This window comes from Cololabis saira, chromosome 14 (assembly GCF_033807715.1).
Source record: "Cololabis saira isolate AMF1-May2022 chromosome 14, fColSai1.1, whole genome shotgun sequence".
Taxonomy (NCBI): Eukaryota; Metazoa; Chordata; class Actinopteri; order Beloniformes; family Belonidae; genus Cololabis; species Cololabis saira.
In genome coordinates, this window is record NC_084600.1 from 21,506,109 (window position 1) to 21,528,826 (window position 22,718).

At 40.6% G+C, this 22,718-nt stretch overlaps 1 protein-coding gene across 1 annotated transcript; it reads left to right on the plus strand.

The window, feature by feature from the left end:
• Positions 1 to 1,789: 1,789 nt before the first annotated feature.
• On the plus strand, positions 1,790 to 19,190 carry LOC133460344 (scavenger receptor cysteine-rich domain-containing group B protein). Its single transcript, XM_061740965.1, has 12 exons — positions 1,790 to 1,850; positions 4,498 to 4,637; positions 5,988 to 6,020; positions 7,733 to 7,771; positions 8,881 to 9,183; positions 9,275 to 9,337; positions 12,296 to 12,610; positions 12,806 to 12,883; positions 15,930 to 15,998; positions 16,157 to 16,471; positions 17,840 to 17,941; positions 18,060 to 19,190. The coding sequence occupies exons 2-12, from the start codon at positions 4,502 to 4,504 to the stop codon at positions 18,374 to 18,376; spliced, it is 1,770 nt and encodes a 589-aa protein (XP_061596949.1). The 5' UTR covers positions 1,790 to 1,850; positions 4,498 to 4,501; the 3' UTR covers positions 18,377 to 19,190.
• The last annotated feature ends 3,528 nt before the right edge of the window (positions 19,191 to 22,718 follow it).

Here is a 22,718-nt window from a genome sequence, read left to right on the forward strand (position 1 = left end):
ATAACAATAAAAAGTGGACACAGTTTACATAAAGTCACAGTCATAATCAGCCTGATCATCTCCCCATCATTGTATATCTTAACTGGAAATACACAAGACTCGTCACCGACACCAGACACAATGTGATAAGAAAAAAGGCTTTAGCCTAGATAAAAATGTTCAACTTCCTTGATGATTACTAATTTCCAGCACCTTGTGGGCATCAACACTGAGTCCTTTCCCGTCACGTGTTTTTGTGCCGCCGTCTTCCCGTCAAGGCTCAAGATGCTTCTTTTTCTTCTCATTGAACAGATGATGAGTGCCGTCCCTAAAGACCTAAACTATCCTTTTTATTACTGCTGTTGCCACGTTATGTGACTCTGGATAAACTGGGGCGCTAAGAGATGCCAGTTCTCTGCAAAAGTCCCAAATTTGTTTTGTAACTTTAAGAGGGGATTAAATTGGGGTCAAGTAATTTAAGATGACACACATACACAATGAATTGGACTTCATGCATATATGCATATATCCATTCACTTTTATCTTGATGACTTTTATTTATTTCTTGGGAATACTCCGACCGGAAAGTGTGGCCATTAATTGTCATTCATTCTCAACTGGTGGGTCGGGTCCCAAATCTGGGTCGCAAACCTCTTTTCAATTCAGATTCAGAAAAACTATTTATCCCCGAGGGGCAATTGCAAGAAGGGGCCTTTGCCTCAGGTAAAGATAAAACTTGCACGTGAAGCTATATAATTTTGAGCATTTTTTAACTACTTGTCATTGTTGAGTCTGTTGGAAATGTCTTTTACCAAAATGTTTTGTTTCTTCCTTTTTTTTCCAGCTTTATGTTTAAAACTTGATTCGAGGGATCTTTTTGAATCTTTTCGGAACTATTTCTCAGTTGTCGCACTTTATTTAATAATCGTTAGTTTCGTCAAATATCAATTATTAACAATACTTATATTTACAGCTTTTTTTTCCAATCAATCCATATAACTTAAACATACTAGTTAGTATGTAAACGATTGGTTTACATTTAGTAGCTTAAACTAGATGCTGTGTACAACTATGAATACCATCATTTCCAAAGTTGCTACTTAGCTTCCAACTATAAAAATACCCCTATCTACAGTGGACTTGTACTTCACAGTGGATAACATACTGAATACAAAGGATGTTTTTGAGGATATTGTTAGAAGCTTATTGTTCAAGCTTATGTTTTTACAAGTCCAGTGCTGCTCGGCAGTGAAAGAATCCCTGCCGCTGTCACTGATTTGGGTGACACTGCAGAAAAGGCGCTCTGAAGCGGTCCTTTAAAAACCTGAAATCCTGACCATGTCCCTGAACGTTGCACACATTTCTCTGCAGCTCAGGTAAGATTTGCCAATTATCATGAGTCTGCAGCAACAGTCAGAGAGACCCAGGGCTTTTTCTGGTAATTCAGTTGAAAGGTTAATAAAAGGTTAAATTTGTAGGATTTAAAACCTAAATAAAAATTATAATTTGCAAACCTGGTGCCATTTAGGCTTCATCTAAAAGATTTTGCAGATTTTGGCTCATATTTTCACAGTTTTCAACTGGAGCATCTCTATATGCGACAGTCCTGTGTAAAAACACTCTCTCACACACACACAGACACACACACACACACACACACACACACACACACACACACACACACACACACACACACACACACACACACACACACACACACACACACACACACACACACACACACACAAACACACGCACACAGAATTTAAGCCACAGCCTTGTCTCTCCCTGCAGGTTTGTGCAGAGATGAGCAGGACCGCACCTTCTGAGAGCACCACCTGAAACTGGAGATGCAGGGGTACCAGTAAAGGGTTAGCTTTCATTGTCTTTCTTGTTTTCTCTCTCGCTCCTCCTGCTTCCTTTAAACATTAGACAGGTACATGGCGTCAGAATATTATCATACAATGCGCTGGTATTTATTGTTTTACGTAATCTCTGTCACTGCAGCCAGGTACTTATAGTCAAGCTGGGTTAAGGAGATGAAAGACCTAACACACGTAGCGCTGGATACTGTGAGTTTTCTGGCTCCATTTCTCCACATAGCTGCTACATTTTCTGTGTGACTTGTGGAATTAAATTGCCAGAGATTTAAGCTTTGATGACATTTTTTTGAGGAAAGGAAACCTATTTTATTTTTATTTATTCATTTTTTATAATTATTTCTGCGGGTCGACTTAAATACTTTTGCAACAGGTATGTATTATTTTCTAAGTTGTTTTTTTTTTGTAAAACAATCTTTATTTTTTCGTTGTTTCAATGCTCCATTTAAATATTATAACCATTTTTACCACAAAAACATTTGGTTTCATACTAACTCAGTGGATGATGAACTCTATAAATGTACCATTCATCTGCAACTGAAGGGATTTCTTTACATGTTGCACGTTCATGCGTATTTGTGAGTGTGCATTTGCAAAGTTAGACATGTTTGAAATGTTCGTAGTCTACACTTTTGTTGTAAACAATTCAGATCAGCCCTGGTCGAAAACTTTATAGAACTGCTTCAAATTGTCTTGAGTACTGATCAGGACTTCCAAGATGTCTTTATTCTTTTATATTCTATTGTAAAAGAAGAAAAAAATCAAAGCGGTGACATTAGGGATTCACTTGTATTACATGTTGACAAATGCATTATTTTCCTGTTCAAATGACACAGAGTTTTCTCCTTTGAAGGCGCTGGCAGTGTTATTCCCTGATTTATCTCAGACATTAAGGGTATTTTTGTGGGGCCGAGATCTTTCAGCTATTTCTCAGCACAGGGAAGTGAGAAGGGAGGGGAAGCAGGGCCGACACAAAAGGCAACATTATTCCCCAGCGGATCTGCTCTACATCCAACTATGAATGGAGTATTGAAAAACATAACATTGGGGACTAGATTATTTTTCCTCCCTCATAACTGAGCTATTTGTCCTGGAGTTTCGAGTGGTTTGTTGGTACAGGGTGCAAATGAGGCAGCCGTGGTTCTAGGGGACTGCGCTGGTGTTAAAATCCCAAATTCCCAATTGGAGGTACAAGCACTTCTCTGTGGACTTCACCTTTTGAGACAATACAAGTGGAGAAGTAACTGAGCACAGCTGTTACTGTAGCTGCGGGCAGATATTGTGACTGCTGGCCTCACAAAGGTTGTATGTTCAGATATCCTTCACATGCTGAACATATCTGTACGTATACAGTAGCGGGCCACGCTCTTAAACATCCCCTTCCTCATCCCCACCCTCTCCCTTTTGCCTCCTCTCCAAGGAGCTGAGAGGCGCCCCTGCAGTGTCATCAGGTGCCTAAGCGTTTTGGAGGTTTCTAGTGACAGATTGCAGGAAGCAGCGTTTATGCCTGACGATGGGGACCACGGAAAGCAGAAACATCTTTTTGTGCCCCCTGAGCCCGGAATGTCCACTATCTCGAGGGGCCAATATCAAATTCTCCCCTCATCATCCCCTCATACACATTCCTGTGTAAGGTCAGGGGGAATTCTGCATGAGCAAAGATAATAATAACTCCAGTACAGGCCGCATGCTGCATTTCCTTAATGAAAACATACCTCTAACAAGAACCCTTGGGAGGAATTTCAAAATGTCTAGGTTTTCCTCTGTTGAAATATAATTCAACACTTCAAACACAAACTGTAAATAAAAATGACCTTGCACATAGATTCATGTTAGTTCAATGGAAATTGATGATCAAAGAGACACTTGCAGTTCAATAAATTAACAAATGTAAGCTAAATAAGCAATAAAAACGTTCCTAGAACATTTTAGATAATTCTACTTTTCACTTCATGGACATGTTAAAATGTCCCTTTTCCAAATGCATCTTCAGACTGCACCCTGTCATCACCCTATCAAGAATGTGGGGAATTTCATGACCGTCCAAGTAACTATCTGCCTGTGATTACTGAGTGATCGTCAATGAATCCCGATAATCTCCGTCTGAAGGAAAGTCCCCGTGAAAACGATGACACGAGTGCTGCTTTCTGCCTGTTACACGAGCCGTCCCCAGCTGCTGCTGATGTTCACAAACTTGTCTCTGTTCCTCCATCGATCAGGGCGGCAGACCTCATCCCGCCGCCAGGTCTGCGTACGGGAGCCATTTTATGCTTGTGCCGTCGTTGGTTGGCTGAGAAGAGTAGTTATGTTTTGGAAAAGACTGAAAACATTGCTTGCTATAAGCACTTCTTTACTGCTTTCTAATGTCTGTTTGGGAGGGATGGGCATCATGTGATCTCTGCAAGCAAAGGCCTGACCTCAAACCACCATCGATACCCTACTACAGCGCATTAGCAACAGCTGCAGGCTCAGTTTCGAGAAAACAATCCAATACCATAATTAGGCTACTCTGACCCAGGACAAAAAAGGAAAAAAAGAAAAATCGGTTGCTTTTTATTAGTGAAAAAGTGTTTCCTACACTGCAGCCTTTTGTAGGAGTTTGGCAAGAGTGATAAGAGTGTGAATGTGTGTGCTGCAGGCGGATGGCCAGTCAGGCAGCCATGCGAGGCCAGCGTGTGGTGGAGAGCGAGTGCAGGTGCTGGAACCCGGCTGTCTGGCTCCTGGTGTCCCTGCTGGGTTCCCTCCTCCTGGTGGCCGTGGGCCTGCTGTTGCGACTCGGTGAGTGTGAGCGTGTGTGTGCGTGTGTGTGTGGGGGGGTGACATTCAAGTCAAGCTACTTCAATGTATGCGGACATTATATTACATGTCAGGAAAGGGTGTATTTTTATTCATTAGAAACGCTTGCAGTTCTTTAGTGATGAGACAGCAGATATTTAGAGTAAACAAACTTAAACTGTAAAAAAAAAAAAAACTGTAAAAACATCCTCTCATTTGTATCAAAATCTTCATTTGGAATTCATGAGGATGTAAGTTGTCATTACATGTTTTAAAAATTAAAAGAACAATTTCTAAATAGTATTTGTTGTGCTATAATATACATTATATATATATGTATATATATATATATATATATATATATATATATATATATATATATATATATATATATATATATATATATATATATATATATATATATATATATATATAATGTATATATGTATATATTTAAGACCCTATCTTCGAACCTTGTTGAGTACCTGGGGATGAATCAGCATAAAAAAAACTGTAAAAACATCCTCTCATTTGTATCAAAATCTTCATTTGGAATTCATGAGGATGTAAGTTGTCATTACATGTTTTAAAAATGAAAAGAACAATTTCTAAATAGTATTTGTTGTGCTATAATATACATTATATATATATATATATATATATATATATATATATATATATATATATATATATATATATATATATATATATATATATATATATATATATATATATATATATAAATAAAAATATTATTTCTGTCAAGAATGTTTTGTAGTGAAAATTGAAACTGATTATTGTGCTTATAAAGGTGTGTTATCTAATCCAATAAAATTAAATGAACTGTGATTTCTTTGTTTTAAAACTACTAAGTATAAAAATAAGTTTGATCAACAGTTGCTCTTAAAAATGGGGGTTTAACATTATATATATACTGTATATATACAGTAAGTTTAACACTATTAGTGACATCATTTATTTTAAGATTGTGTTGAAAAAAAAAAACAACAAAAATCTGCCCCAGCAATAAAGAGACAGAAACTGAACTGGAATGTGAAATGTGAGACGATTTATTGTGTCTGTGTACTAATAATGTGTCAGAACCAGACGTACCCGCGGGTGAAGTCCCTGTAGATGGGGGCTTTGTGTCCGAGGTTACCATCTGCCCTGTGTTTCGCCCTCGTTGCCGGCTAAAAAGCCCTGCAGTGGTTCTGAGGGGAGCCCGGATCAATCCCACTCTTTGGATCAGCACATGCATATAAAGCACTTTATGTAAATGTGCTGACAGCAGCTTTGCTTTCATCCTCAACAAATGCCGAATTGTGATTCTTACTCATTTTTTTCTTATTTCAGGAGACATGAAAATAAACAAACGGGCTGTATCCAGTAAGTAACATTCAAGTTCATGTCAGTTTTCTTTTGTCCTTAAATAACAACTCCTTCTCCAACTGGGATAAAGTATAATGAAAAAGTGTAATCTGCTGGTGAAATGGTAAATGGATATATTTAGATCCCCTCTAGCGTTTTAGTGTTTCAGCATCACAAACAAAGAGGAAGAGCCTTTGAACTGACCTACTTTGGATGCAACAGATATAAAAAAGGCCACTAAAGTGTGCATTGCTGTAATTTGAGATATTAGACTTCAGGCATTAAAACATCCTCCTTTTCCCAAGTCTGTGGACACGTTGCACACAAGAATCCTCAGTGTATCCCATAAAATAAAACATAATCTGTGAAGCTGCTCCAATGAAACACTTTTCAATGCATTTGTCCCATTTGCCTTAAATAAATAAATAAATAAGATTGAAGCTACACCTCAAAACTTTCCATCAGTAAGTATGCTATTACTGTGTAACTGTTAGAAAAGACATACTAACAGCTGCTTGCATTCTCTGTTTCAGAAGTCTTTAGTAAGTTAAGAAAGTGGCCATGCTAACATACTGTATACAGTATGCTAACTATCCTTATTGGCTAAATAGCCTGTGTTGGCTAATAAGTCAACACAAAGCATGGTCAGAGGTTGATGAAGTCATTTATTTTGACGGTGGAACCAAAGGACATGTGTTGATGTATAATTCATCAAGTATATTTGAGGAACATGAACATATACACCACAGACTGCATGTAAAATTATCCTCGGAGACGTAACCCACTAGCCGTTCTTCAGCTCGCGGATTTAAGGTGGTGGAAGTGATTGAGATTTGTGTCACTAAAGTGCTTTCAAGCTGTTAAATTACACCGAGAAGACTCTAAACTATTGATTGAGACTATAAATTCATTAGGATTTTGTTTTTTTGTATTTAATTAAGTGAGAAGTTGAGTCTATGATTACATGAATGAAAGTAAATAACCACTGAACATAGTGAACTATCCCACCACCTGCCACTAAATATAACGTTAACTGTTGTATTTGAGCACAAAAGACTCACATTGGCCAAGTCTTCACTTTAGTTTGCAACTAAATCCTTTGCTTTGAGACCTATGAGGCCCTCTGAAAAAATAAACCCTGATATTTCCTTTCCTGAGGTTTTAATGAAAAGACTACTCGGTCAAAAAAACTACAAAAAAACCAAAATTTTGTTTTATTTTTGAGTTTTTGATTTGGCAATCCGACCTCTTTTGCAGCTGAGGAATGGCACCCTGATTGCCCATAAGAAAGCATTTAGACTTCACAACTCTCACTGGCTTCACTTTGCTCAGAGAGAAAAAGAGCATAGCTATATTTCATTTCCAGTCCTGTGTGCTGAAATTCATAAATCTTGCTACCACGGTAACTGTTCACACGTTTCACCACAAATGTCAGCCTCACGGCGGCGCTAGAGGAGATTATAGCTGGGCACTTCCGCCCCTCATTCCATATCACTAACATGGCTTTAAAACCCAATTAGAGCATCAGGCTAATGTACTTCTGCTGCAGCGGGTGCACTCTGAACAGACCTCCTGTTGTGATTTCAGTCTGAGTCTAATGTTACAGGAAAATAGATATAGTAGATACTGAGTACAGTAACTATGGAAGGCCAAGAACCTCCTGTCATCAAATAGTTTGATCATACTCTCTCCCTTCTCTCTCCCATGTTCCCTCCTCCCCATGGTTTCAGCCAATGGCATGCAAAGCCCAGTGAGGACGCAATACCAAGGTAGGTGTGAGATTACATCCAGATTCCTTGTTTTAGCTTTCTAAAGTCCAGTTAAAAACATGCATATCCTGGCCACACATGAACATCTATCCCAGTAACTTGCTCTCCATTTCTTTGATTATCCTGTTTGCCATGTAACGTCCCACCTTTGTGCATTCATCTCAAGGAGACATGTGTATGTAAGATTAGAAGAGTTTAAGAAAGATTTTCTTTTTATTCCCATTTTCTGTCTTTACATTAGACAGCATGCGGCTCTTTAGCGCCGCCCTAGTGGCTCCTGGAGCTTTTTCAAAAATGTTTCACCTTTTTTTCCTTTTTTTCTTTTTTTTTGCTTCTTTTTTTTCTTCCTTTTTTCTCTTTCTTTCTCCTTCTTTTCTCTTTTTTCTCTTTTTTTCCTTTTTTTCTTTCTTTTCTTGTTTTTTTTTGCTTTTTTCTTCTTTTTTTCCTTTTTTCTTCTTTTTTTCTTCCTTTTTTCTCTTTCATTGTCTTTATTTTCTCTTTTTTTCTCTTTTTTCTCTTTTTTTCCTTTTTTTTCTTTTCTTGTTTTTTTTCTTTTTTCTTTTTTCTTTCCTTTTTTCCACTTTTTTTTCTTCCTTTTTCCTTTCCTTTTTAATCTCGACATTTTGACTTTTTTCTCAACATTTCAACTTTTTTCTCGACATTTCCACTTTTTTCTCGAGATTGTACTTCAACATTAATCTCAACATTTTGACTTTTTTCTCTAAATTTTGACTTTTTTCTCCACATTTTGACTTTTTTTCGACATTTCTCCTTTCACCATTTGTCTTCATTCTAAGGCTGATACAAGACCTTTCATTTTTTACGGCTCCAGACATATTCGTTTTTTGTGTTTTTGGTCCAATATGGCTCTTTCAACATTTTGGGTTGCCGACCCCTGGTCTACATGTTTTCCCTAAACAAAAAAATGTTTCTCAAATGTATTCTCCCCTCATCACTGAGCATTTACAGGTCATGTGGTCCATTAAAGTGGCAAACCTTTAAGCAAGCAGCTTGTTCACGCCACAGAAAAAGAAAGAGAACACATTTGTGTTTCAACTCTGCCAATAGACGGATAGAAACGCTGACAGAGTTTGTTTTCCCCTCCAAAGTACGACTGGTGAACGGCCGTGACAGATGTGAGGGCAGGGTGGAGGTGCACTACAATGACTCATGGGGCACAGTGTGTGACGACGACTGGGACATGGTGGATGCCAACGTGGTATGCCGCCAGCTGGGATGCGGCGTGGCCGTGGCAGTGGGCAGCAGCTCCCAGTTCGGGCAGGGAGCGGGGCTCATCATGCTGGACAACGTGGACTGCAGAGGCAGCGAAGCGGACCTCAGCCAGTGCCACAGCCTGGGCTGGGGCATCCACAACTGTTACCACTACGAGGACGTGGGTGTTACCTGCAAAGGTAACACTTTTAAACTTTTAAAGCACAAATATGATTTTAAAAACAAACAAAGTGACTGAAATTGATGCCTGTTTTATCATTTGGTTGTTAGATCTAACTTTGGAAGGGCCCAGAGAGGAACGCACCACACCATCTCAGGTCAACTCTGGCTTACGTAAGTGCCCCCTGCTTTTGTCGTAATCGCAGAGTTTCTCTACTAAGCTTAAACAAAAGCAGAAACCCAGGAGCACAATAATTCTGATGTCCTCATGTTGCCCCACTAAAGATGTTTCCTGTTCATTTAAAGCTCCTACTCAATTTATGTAACGATAACTCATAAACCCTTGAGAAATGTGCTGGGGTTTGTCTAGTCATGATAAACCCACATAGACATGGCAACAAAAGATGTAAATGTGCTGATGGCTCCCATTTTTCAGCCCATTTGTATATCAGAAACGAATGTTGGTTGCATTGTTGTGTGGGTTTCCTCTCACCAATACTTCACCACCGCCTCCACTATTTGATGACAGGAGGTTCACCGTACAGCACCTGCCTTCCAGTAATCACACTATCCTCCAAAGAATGGAAATATTTCAGATCCCTGGACACATATTCTTCTACACAGTAAAACACTTTGCTGCAATTGATACTAATTTCTCCAGGTGAGGCTCAAACTCACAACCTCAACAAAAGTTTGTGGGGACAATTTTTACTACTTATGAAGGAAGAAAACCACCTCCATTTGAACCTCTCAAAGAAATTGTCTACAGTTCAGAAATGCTCCAGGTGAGGTTCAAATAGTTTTAAAGGAGCAGTTAAGCTTTTCCTCCACAGTTAGGCCTATGTTGAAAAAAATAAATTTTACGATTCTCAATCGATTCTCATATTTACAGTATTCCTAAAAATCGATTAGTATCTCTAAAGATCGATTTTTTTCATCATTACATTTTCGCCAGGTGAACTTTAATCCCAGTAGTCACGTCATTAAATTCACACATGTGCGTGGTGTGAAACTATCAAACAATGAACAGTCCCTTAATCATTTGTGTCACACAGTTCTAAAACCCACATGTAATTAAACATACAAGTTTAAATATCCTTGAGAAACAGACCACCAGTGGTGGACAGTAACGGAGTAAATTTACTTGAGTACTGTACTTAAGTACATATCCAGAGGATTTGTACTTTACTTGAGTATTAGATTTCTTTGGTACTTATTACTCTTACTTGAATACATTTCCAAGACAAATATTTTTACTTTTACTCGAGTAAATTTCTAGGAAGGCTGAAAAGTACTTGTTACTTTCAGGTCTGCTCTTTTTTCTTCTTCCCTAAAATCCTATTGGACACAAGCTGTTTTTGTCAAAGGAGGAGACCTATCACAGTGCACGCTCTCCACTGGGATGTACGTAAAGCGGAAATACGTCAAGCCTCCTCAAAACGATACCGCCAAAGTAGCCTGCGTTTGTCAAGACAGAGCCGCAACAAGTCAAGACAGAGCCGCAACAATGGCTACGCCTGCGTCAGGAGAAGAAAGACAATCCGCTGAGTCGTCTGAGTCTGATAATGAGCCGGACTCGGAGCAGGGACTTTCACAAAATCCTTGGCCGTATCTTAACTCAATGTTTGAGTTCGACCGAGTAAAAAACGAGGGCACAGAAAAACCACAGACATTTATTTTCAAATGTTTATTGTGTCTGCCGAAGCAGAACTACCTCTCTGCTTTCAACAACTCAACATCGAATTCTCAGAAACAAGAGTTAAAAGATCCTTTAATTAATTTAGAAAAAAAATAGTAATTTACTGATGTGGAAAATAAGAAATTTACTCTTACTCTTACTCCTACTTTTACTTAAAGTAAATTTAAAAGCATTTACTTTTGGATACTTAAGTACCTTTAAACGCAAGTACTTTTCTACTCTTACTCGAGTAATATTTTGACTGCGCTACTTTTACTTGTAACGGAGTAAATTTTGACCAGTAGTATTTGTACTCTTACTCAAGTACTGGGCTCGAGTACTCTGTCCACCTCTGCAGACCACGCCTATACTTAGATTTGGTCACAGACCCCAAATCGGAGCAGAATCATCCAGCTCGCCCATCTTTATCTCCACCCATGATGCACTTGGGCAGTGGGAGAGTGTAACGTTCAGTCGCTCACCTCTCCCCAGTAAAACTGGCCCGCTTTCAGTAGACGTTGAGGAAGCCGGCGCTTTTTGAGTGTTTTGATCATGTAGCGACACAGACACCTCCTGAAGACCTTAGGAAACCACGCCAACTTTTGAAAGAAAGTCAAAACATGTCTTTCTTACAGCTCAGAGTACAGAGGGTGCACTCGCCAGGGCAGTGATCAAGGATAAACAGGAGAAACACACCAACACAGGAGGCAGGTGGCGTGCCAGATGGAGGCAGGTCTCATTAGATCATGACAAATGACTTGTTTTGTCATTGTGTTGGGCTCCCGAATGCACAGATCCTCACAAAATCCTCAGATTTCCTTCATATAGAAGTATAAATGCAGGAGATATAGTTCAGTTTTGAAATGACTTCAAAGGCTTGTCTGCTCAGTGTACAATATCATTTTGACACCTTCATAGAAACTGCACCACACACCCCACAAGCCTCTGCAATTCCAAACCATCCTCTTTGTTCCCTGTTTTTTTCTTTTGTTCTGTTTGCCCTGTTGCTTTTTTTTTTCTTTTCTGATTTCCAAGAGGATCATGAGAATCCAGAGCTGGATCTAAGCTTAATAAGGTACCAACAAACTGATGTACCGAGCTAATCCCCCGGTGGCTGCCAGGCAGATTTTCCAGACTCACGACTCTCTCACCTGGTGGACACATGAGACCGTCTATTGTCTCCGTGTTTTTGTACGGGCTGAAGAGGAAAGTGACAACATCTGAGCTTAGTGAACTTCCACTTTTCTCTTTTTTCTTTCCCAGGCCCTCGCCATGTATCATAACGGCCCCTTTCTTCTTTCTGTGTATCGGTCTCTTCGAGCCCTCGACCGTGAATCACAGCAGTCATTGTCTGAGCTCACCCGACTCATATTAATGAGACGTAACTGCTTAAAAATATGTTAAGTGTACAGAGATGTCTTCAAGAAATCCCCCTTCTCTCCTTCGCGGTTTAGGAGACGGCACCATCCGCTTGGCGAACGGGAAGAGCGCCTGCCAGGGCCGGGTGGAGGTCTACTACCAGGGAAGCTGGGGGACGGTGTGCGATGATGACTGGGTCCTCAACAATGCCATGGTGGTGTGCCAGCAGATAGGCTGTGGCGGCGCTCTCTCTGCACACACCAACTCCTATTTTGGCTACGGTACCGGCCTGATTCTCTTGGACAACGTCAACTGCCGCGGCACTGAGCAGGAGCTGGGGAAATGCAAAAGCCTGGGCTGGGGGAAGCACAACTGCGGCCACCACGAGGATGCTGGAGTCACCTGCACAGGTACGCTGCTCTCACTGACATCAGTAATGCTGCGGATTAATGGTAGTGGTTGTGGAAATATAAAGTGTGATGATCAGTGGAGTTGCTGTTAGGTAAGCTAAACTCCAAACTTTACATTTTTATATACATAGATAATAAAAAATGTTGTTCTCATATGTATTATGCTTTTATTTTTATTTTTTATGTCTTCTTTAGGATCCACTACTGTACCATCTGAAGTGACAGAAATTCAGCATTCAGCATTCAGATTCTGGGAAACAATGGACACCAAAGGTGAAAAACGTTTCTAGAATCTCATGTGTGCTTTTGACAGATGACCTACAGGGGGAGCCATTTCCCCTCCTGACTTTAAACGGGTCATAAAACATGGCCAGGAAAGTATTCAACAGACCACCCCGGCCACAGGGTGTGGTAGACTAAAAAATACATAAAAAAAGAAGCCTTCATGTGTCTTTTTATAAGCTATAATTCTCCACCTTTATAGAAATGATCAGCCTGTTAATGAAGGCTGTTGATAAAAGGACTATTTACAAGAAGTTTAGAGAAGACTCCAATTTTTTTATCTAATTCTTATTTGATTCAATTTTAAATAGCAGATAGAGAAGAGACAAATTATTCACAATTGTGAAATAGTTGTAAATAACTTGTTAATGCGTTGAATGTTGCAAGTGTGCAAAGTTGTTGATGGGGTCTTTTTTTCTTCTTTCAAACCAGTTATTAGGGCCCGAGCACTTGCAGTGCGAAGGCCCTATTGTATCTGTAGGATTTTTTTTTTTTCTTTATTTCTTCTGACGAAAGGAGGGCCTTTTTGCCCCCCTAAACGTCCCCAAAAAGTCACCAAATTTTGCACGCAAGCCAGGCCTGGGCGAAAAATTTGATATTTAATGGTTTGCATTAATGGGCGTGGCAAAATGGCTCAACAGCGCCCCCTTGAAAACTTTGTGCCTCAAGCCCCACGATACGGTTTGACGTACATGCACGAAAATCGGTACACACCTGTATCATGGGACAACTTAAAGAAAAGTCTCTTGGCGTCATGCCCGAAACCGAACAGGAAGTCGGCCATTTTGAATTAGTCACGTCATTTTGGCGAAATTTATGCCATTCCTTCGAAAGTTAATTCAGCCCGAACCGTAACGTGCACCCAGGTGCGTTATACATCAAAATGTGCGTCTCCCTCCTGCGACCACCCGCATTACTTTTCTCTTTCAAAAGCGTTACCGTGGCGACGCTAGACGCCAAAAAGCGCACTCACCCTTCATCTGGTTGGTTCAGACAGAAAAAACTTTGCGCCTCAAGCCCCATAATACGGTTTGACGTACATGAACGAAAGTTGGCACACTCCTGTATCATGTCGCAACTAAAAGAAAAGTCTCTTGGCGCCATGGCCGAAACCGAACAGGAAGTCAGCCATTATGAACATTCTGAATTAATTGCGTAATTTTGGCGAAATTTATGCCATTCCTTCGAAAGTTAATTCAGCTCGAACCGTATCGTGAACCCAGATGTGTTATACATCAAAATGTGCGTCTCCATCCTGCGACTACACGCATTACTTTTCTCTTTCAAAAGTGTTACCGTGGCGACGCTAGACGCCAACAAGCGGACCCCCCCCTTCATCTGATTGGTCCATATTTGATAGTTCCCCAAAAGGCACCAAATTTGGCATGCAAGCCAGGCCTGGCGATAAATTTGATATATCATGGTTTGCATTAATGGGCGTGGCAAAATGGCTCAACAGCGCCCCCCGGAAAACTTTGTGCCTCAAGCCCCACAATACGGTTTGACGTACATGCACGAAAATCGCCACACACCTGTATCATGGCGCAACTTAAAGAAAAGTCTCTTTGAGCCATGGCTGAAACTGAACAGGATGTCGGCCATTTTGAATAAATTGTGTCATTTTGGCGAAATTTATGCCATTCCTTCGGCAGTTAATTCAGCCCGAACCGTAACATGCACCCAGGTGTGTTATACATCAAAATGTGCGTCTCCATCCTGCAACTACACGCATTACTTTTCTCTTTCAAAAGTGTTACCGTGGCGACGCTAGACGCCAAAAGGCGCGCCCCCCCTTCATGTGATTGGTCCATATTTGATAGTTCTCCAAAAGTCACCAAATTTTGCATGGAAGCCAGGCCTGGCGATAAATTTGATATTTCATGGTTTGCATTAATGGGCGTGGCCTAACGGCTCAACAGCGCCCCCTAGAATACTTTTATCTGCCATAACTTTTGAATGGTTTGACATAGGAAGTTGTGGGTGGTGTCATGGGACTCTGTAATGAGTCCTTAAGCTTCGTTGGCCTTAATTAGCCCCGCCCCTTCTTCTGATTGGTTGTCCCGATTTTCTGCTATAACTTTGGAATGGTTTGACATAGAGAGTCGTGGGTGGTCTCATCAGATTCTTTATGGAGTCCTTGACCTTCATTGGCCTGAATAAGCCCCGCCCCTTCTTTTGATTGGTTGTCCCTTTTTTCGGCTATCACTTTTGAATGGTTTGACATAGGAAGTCGAGGGTGGTGTCATGGGACTTTGTACTGAGTTCTTAAGCTTCGTTGGCCTTAATTAGCCCCGCCCCTTCTTCTGATTGGTTGTCCCGATTTTCTGCTATAACTTTGGAATGGTTTGACATAGAGAGTCGTGGGTGGTGTCATCAGATTATGTATGGAGTCCTTGACCTTCATTGGCCTGAATTAGCCCCTCCCCTTCTTCTGATTGGTTGTCCCTTTTTTCTGCTATAACTTTTGAATGGTTTGACATAGGAAGTCGTGGGTGGTGTCTTTTCTGATATGCTTATGGGGGGCGGTGGCTGTGAGTGCGAGGGCCCGTTCATCGCTGCTTGCAGCTTTAATTTTAATTAATTCCTTTGCCGAGATTTGATTCACACTTAAATTCTTTTGGGTGATTTCACTCAGTTAGGAACCAACCTTTCTTACAAAAAAACCCCCCAAAACCAAATAAAATCCATTCCACAAAACACTCATTTTATTCTACTGTTGTGATCCATTAAATCTACAAGATAAATCCTAAGTAGACACTGGCTACAGAATGTCTTAGGACTTTAGGAACTTTTTCAAGGACACTAATGTTTTTATTTTTCTTAACTTTTTAAATTACTTATCTATTACTGTCTTAAGACATGTGTTGCAGATGTTATAACCGACAATACCAGATGGCTAGATGTGTTGTTGTGTTGCTCTTGTAGTGTTCTTCTTGCCTTTTTTTGTTTCAGTTTGAGTGAAAAGTCTAAGACACATTTCCTTCTTATGGGTCGATAACGTTTATCTTGAAACATGCACTTTTCATCTTTCTTACAGCAACAGAACAAATTCTGGTCACAGAGTCGCCAACGACAACAACCGTTACCACAATCGCCCAGACAAAAGGTAACTAATACTGCACTGATTTCCGCCTGAGAAGAACAAAATCAAGGCTGAACAGTCCAGCGATTGTTTGTTCCTTTTCTGTACGTGTCTGATTTGAAAAATACATTTTTATTGAAAAGATTCCAGAGATGCAGCTGTGTGTTAATTTACGTGTGCAGGCAAACCGGCCGTCCGCGTGATGAACGGTAACAGCAGCTGCCAGGGTCGCGTTGAGGTGTTCTACAGAAATGACTGGGGGACTGTGTGTGACGACGACTGGGACATGCCCAATGCCGAAGTGGTGTGTAAGCAGCTCGGCTGTGGCCGGGCTATAGCGTTCAAGACCCAGGCCTACTTCGGATACGGTTCTGGTCCCATCCTGCTGGACAATGTGCAGTGTGGCGGCTCTGAAGCTGCTCTGTCTCAGTGCTTCCACCTGGGCTGGGCTCAGCACAACTGTGGCCACCATGAGGACGCTGGAGTTATCTGTGCACGTAAGGTTGCACTGGACAGTTCATCAGATTACACAAGGGAGACATGCACATACACTTTAACTTTCTCAACCTGAGACCTCCTGATAGCAGGAACTCTGAAAGGCTTTCATTGCATCCTCATCACACAAGAACCATGACAGATTGTAGTGTATAGAGCTGCTTTTAAAGGGTCTACTTTAGTTCCTACTTTAGAGGAGGATGAACAGGCTAAAGCAATGTAACAGTGCAGTCACTGGTCCTGACAAGTCCACCTTATATAGGGAGGTACCATTCACTTAGTAAAAACTCCCTCTTGTGATGTGGGTCTTATTCCTCTTTCATTTCCAGCCATTTCCGCTGGTACAGAACACACAGGACCGAACCCAACAGGGTTCATGCAATGACTCATCCAGGAATGAACGAGCTACTAAGAGTGCTTAGTCTTCTGCATTGTTGTCCCCTACCAATTGGTCGCATGTAAAATAAATCCAGAGACACTATTTCTTCTGCATCTGTTGGTACTGTCCCCTGGAAACCAAAGTCAAATTCAGAGGAGCCACACTAGTTCACGGTACTGCAGAGGAAATGATTTAGAGTGACTGGCCAGGCTACAAAAAAGAGAAAAAAAAATGTGTGAAAAGCCGGCCGGTCGCTGATGTAAGAACCCAGCGACCGGCCATTATGTCACGTCAGCGTCTCTGTTTGTGCTACGATTGCAGCCAGAAAGAGCTGACCCCCGACGGCGTGCTTTCTTTCGGGGAGCTCCCTCAGAGTGCTCTTAGAATTACCGGGTCTGATTGCGCCTGGGAACATCTATCTTATCACAGAGCTCATACTTCCCAGCTGTCTGCACCCACCCTGCTGAGCTGTCCTGTTGCAATCCATGACTATACATCTCTGAGGAGGAGACAGCCCAGGGAGCATAAAATAATAAAGTAGATGAGTCAAGGCACATCAGCGTCACCGAATGCCTGCAGGACAAACTGCTCTCCTCTAAGGCTAAATCAGAAGTAAGAAAAAGACTCCCTTTAACATACAGTAAATCCTTTGTTTTCAGATCAGCGGAAGAACAGTTACTCTTTTGTTTTTCCAAATCAGCTCTTAAATCTGTTGTTTACGGTAATTCTGTTGGCTCAATTGTGACACCAGGCAAAAGAGGCACAATTTACACGACTATCATTACAAAACACACTTTTTACATGTTTAATCTGAGCGTGTCTTTGTATTTTCACCTGATAAAAACCCGAGACAAATGGGCTTCCTATATTGATCTGTCCAGTAATTAGAGGAGCACGCCGCGCTAATGCTTTTGTGACCTAATATTTCCTGTGTATGCCCAGAGCGTAAGAGTATCACACTGTTTTCTCTGCTTTCCTCTGACTCCCATAGCTTTTGACCCCCAGTTCTCTTTCATCCACAATGGACGTGATTTCAGAGTAACAGAAAAAATACCAGCCACTACCACCACCACCACCAGGCAGCTGTCTGAAGGTACATCTGCAGCTTAGTAGCTTTGTGTAACCACCCAAGTAGTTTACCTTTCAGACTGGGTCTAAAAAGCAGCTGCGGCTCAGAGTCTTCAGTAATCTTTGTTTTCCTTCTTTTGCAGGCATGTTGAGACTGGTAGGTGGGCAGCACCAGTGCGAGGGCCGAGTTGAGATGTACATAAACTCTGAATGGGGCACGGTCTGCGATGATGCCTGGGACCTCCCTGATGCTCAGGTCGTATGTCGCCAGGCGGGATGCGGGGAAGCCACAACGGCTCGGGGAGAAGCCTACTTCGGACCCGGGACGGGAACTATCCTGCTGGATAATCTCAAATGCAACGGTGCTGAGGCCTCCCTGAAGGATTGCTCCCATATAACCTGGAAGTCGCACAACTGCGATCACTCTGAGGATGCCGGTGTCACCTGCTCGCTGTCGTGATTGCAGCAGCACCACACTCCTATCTCCACCATGGGTTAGGATGTGGCTGCACCAAGCCAGGACTTGTATACATGGTGTAAATAACAGTTCTCCCGCTGCTGAAGGAGTACCCCACCATAAACAGCATGCAAAATAACTAATGGGACAACATTTGAAACATACTATAGCTATCTATGCCTATAAAGCACTTTATAAGTATATGACATAAGATAAAATGTGCACATTTTTATTGACAAGCAAAGAAAAGAAAAGCTTTTAATTGTGTGAGTGTCTTCCATTGTTTGAGTATTTACTGTATATTTTATATTTCCATGATTAAGAAAGGATTTTACTTAAGGAAGTCCATCAATGATCTATTTCAAAATAGTAAATCTATCTTGAAAGGGGAATTGACACTTCAAAATTACAATTGTTTCATAGGAAAATAGAAATATAAATGGGAAAAATGGAACCATATAAACCCTGGGCGAGGAAACAAATAACGTATTACAGTTTGTCTTGTGAATACATGAACTATATTATGTGATCTTTGTTTTCTTAAACCCCCATAAATAAATGTAACAAATAATCATTTATATGCAACAAAATAAATGTTCTTATTTTTTGGTATATATTTTTGTGGCAAAAACAGAAGCAGTGAATCTGTATTTGTTATTCTCATAAACTTTAGACTTTTTAATTGTATTTTTTAGACTTTTTATATAGCAGTTTTATCCAACACTAGATAGATAGATAGATAGATAGATAGATAGATAGATAGATAGATACTTTATTAATCCCGAAAGAAATGTAACTGTTTATTTAACGTGCACGTCCAGGTATTTTTACGCATCACGTTATTTCTTTCAAATGTACCTTTTTTTTTTTTAGCTTTTATTTTACTGCATCTCAGGTGTAAATATTTACATACTGTACAGCTACTGATTTGATATCTTTAGTTGCTAATTAAGCATTTTTATATACTTATATATATTATGATATAGTAATTTGTACATAATATAAACCATAATAACCCACACATGTCGTCCACATCATTGTGAGCATACTGTACATTTTAGTTGATCTTCCTAAAATCACACAGGCTAAATGGGAGCGTCGCTATGCAGCTTTGTTTAGTTTCTTACGGATAATTAATGCTAACAAATTTTGTTTTTTTGGAGCTTCTAAATTCTAAAAAACTGGCACATCTTTAACTTGGGAGAAAGGTTGGTGGTTTGATACCTGTACTGGGAGGAAAAACAGCTGTATGTGCTGTATATGAGTAGCGCTTTATGGATTTGTCCACACTGAGTGGACCCAGGGCAGATCCTACTCTGCACATTCACTGACTGTGGGTGTACAGGGGCAGCCGGTTTACAGTAACTCACTGAAAATGATCAGCAGTTTCATTCACAATTAAATATTAATCACTATTTCATCCATTTTTTTTAAAACAACAAAAAACAATAGAAACTGAATCTGGTTAGGTTACACTATCTTAGAAGTAGCATACAACGGAGCAGTAACAGGGAACATGTATAAGACTTGGCACACTCTTTCTTAAATATATTTACTTTAGTGGTATTTTCAGTCCTCGTCTTTAAAGTGAAATGTTATACATATTGCAGGGGTGTAGGTTTAGTTTTAAGACTTTCTCTATTGTTTAATGGATCTGACAAAGGTGATAAAAGTGGTATTTTACTATCTAACCAGCCATCATCTATATACCCACTTCCTCCTATTCCGGTTCACGTGGATCTGACGGAGCCAACGCCAGCTGTCTTTGGGAAAACAGCCAATATATTACCAACATTAACATAATATCAATATTACATTGTGCTTGCAGTATAGGGGCAGCTGTGTGACGGCGATGCAGGGGACATGAGCAGACGCTGGACCAGCTGCATTCACCCTACTGATCACCGACTCCCTTTAAAGCTGCAGCAGCTGGGACCAGAGGGGGGTGGAGCCAGTCTAAATGCATATGGCCCTGAAATCCCCCCAAAAGTATCATGAATAAACTGGCTCGTTTAGCTGGTGGAGAAGATACCCTTAGTACCCTTGCTGGGTTCTGCTGCAAATCCTTACAATATGTGTATAAAATGGTTAGGACGATGTTATGAAAAGAGTAAGAAGGTGTCGCTTTAGTGAGGAAATCACGACATAGAGCACTTCTGTTGTAAGTATGATAACCAGTCACAGGGTGGTTCTGATCCAGCCTCGACGTCACAGACAGCCTCAGACCTGAATGACTCATTCGGTACAGCGGCCACATCCTAATCTCCACACTCGCAGACTTAAAAAATGTGGAGCCCGTTCCTGCTGAGAGCATGGTGGCTCAAAGCTGTCTCACACTCGACTCATCAAGAGCATAAAAGCTCTTTGTCTGTTCTGCCAGTGTGCACATTTGGACACACTCCTGGCGGGGTTTTAGGTATAACTGAGGTTGTCCAGGTCTCTTCAAATGTTTTTAGGGAATAAATGACCGCATTTATGTACAATGAGCAACGTATCAATCCGTATATTATATTCATGGCCGTCCTAACATTTGATAGTTTTCTAAAATGTGTGTGTACTAAAATGTGTATGTAAAAATGTGCAACGGGGAATGATTAATAGGTATAAATAGATCATTAATAAATACAAAATACAAAATGATGCTTTAGTTGTGCCTTTTTAAAATGTTTAATGCGGATGTTTTTTGTTCCTAGGTAATACGCGATGTCATGAAGGTCTGTCCTTATGCCCGTTTGTACACCAGTTTAGCCTATGCCTTCAGTTTATTGGTGAGCGGTTCCTGCTTAGGCAGGCTGCAGGGGTGAAGGATGAAGGGATTAAGGAAAAGTGGTGGTTTCATACTTAAACGAAGCATGAAACCACCCACCCCCCCTTTTTTTTTTTTAAATAAGCAATTGTCCAAGTGAGATTTGATGTTTTGAATTGACATTTTGAAATCTAGTGTGCCAATTAGAGCTATATGGATTTCCTGACGTTGGAGCTGATTGATCATTTTCAGGAAACGTCCAGCGTCTGTGCCAGGAAGCTTGTTTGATGCGTTGTGATAAAATGACTCAGCATATCATTGTTATAAGGCTGTTCCACACCGCTTCCACAGATATGTTGGAAAAAGCAGGTGACTTTCACAGGCAATTCATATGTGCATGAAAACAAGCCACACTTGGATTATTCACTAAAACCAGCATAGAGTAATTTATTTCAACTAAAAATAAAATAATATTATTGTTGCTATACTTTTCCTACATTAGGCAGCAATCTTCTATAGTCATGTAAAAAGGAAGATATTAATATTCCTTAGATCACATCTCAGTGTGTCTGTTTTTAATAATCTTCAGTGATGACTCAGCAAGACAGTGAGCAAGACTGTTAATCACTTTCTAAACTATACTAATATAAAGTTGTAATTATACTTAAATCATGTACTGCTTTTGAACTATAGATGTGCCAGAGACAAAAAACTTCATATGTAGTGGTATAAATAATAAGACAATAACGACTAAGGGCCAGTCCCAAAACACCCCCTAACCATACTTTTCAGCCCTACCCCTAAATTTTGCGCGTTCCCGTGAGGGTAGTGGTGTCCCAATTCCTCTTTGCATGTAGGGGTAGTGGGCATAACGAGGGGTAGGGTGTATGAAACTAGCCCTTCATAGCTAGGGATTTCAGATGCTGACTCGCTGACCGAGGGCTAGAGAAATTTCCCAGAATGCTTTATGCCATCATTTGCAGACTGAATCAAACAAAAAAACATGGCAGACATTTCAAATTTTTAGTGAATAAAATCAATATTTTGAGCTAGTTTCTCCATAAAAATGCGTTTTGATTACATTTCTAGCGGAAAAATATATATTTTGCTTTCATAATATTCACTCAGTGAATAATGACTCACTTGCTCATTGATGCGTTGTATCTTCAGATCTCGCCAGAAGCTAATTTATGGTTCCGCGTTACACCAACGCAGAGCCTACGGCGTAGGTTATGCAGCGACGCGCGCCGTACGGTGCACGTCGCCTCGCCCGTAGGCTACGCCGTAGGCTCTGTGTCAATTTAATGTGGAACCTTAAATCACCGGCGGCTCTTCTCATCCCAGAAAACTTCGGAACAAATTTCTTAACAGCCGTTATTTGGATAAACTGAGCCCAGGTTGGGGATCTTAACGATTACTTTTATGCCTGAAAAATATTAAAACTTAATAAATTGGCATATTAACAGCGCTACAGCGGAAATTAAACAGCTTTTAGCTCTCGGCTTCCTGATATGGTGTGATGTATGTGCAAACGTAACTACGCAGACGCTTACGTACCCGAACGTAAACCACGCAGTTAAGTAGTAAGCGGTGTTCCAA

Bases quoted from the DNA above. Each gene is read 5' to 3' on its own strand.
- LOC133460344 (XM_061740965.1), top strand. From the start codon at position 4,502: ATGGCCAGTCAGGCAGCCATGCGAGGCCAGCGTGTGGTGGAGAGCGAG. The intron at 4,638-5,987 runs GTGAGTGTGAGC...TTCTTATTTCAG, and splicing joins GGGCCTGCTGTTGCGACTCG to GAGACATGAAAATAAACAAA. The intron at 16,472-17,839 runs GTAAGGTTGCAC...TGACTCCCATAG, and splicing joins CGCTGGAGTTATCTGTGCAC to CTTTTGACCCCCAGTTCTCT.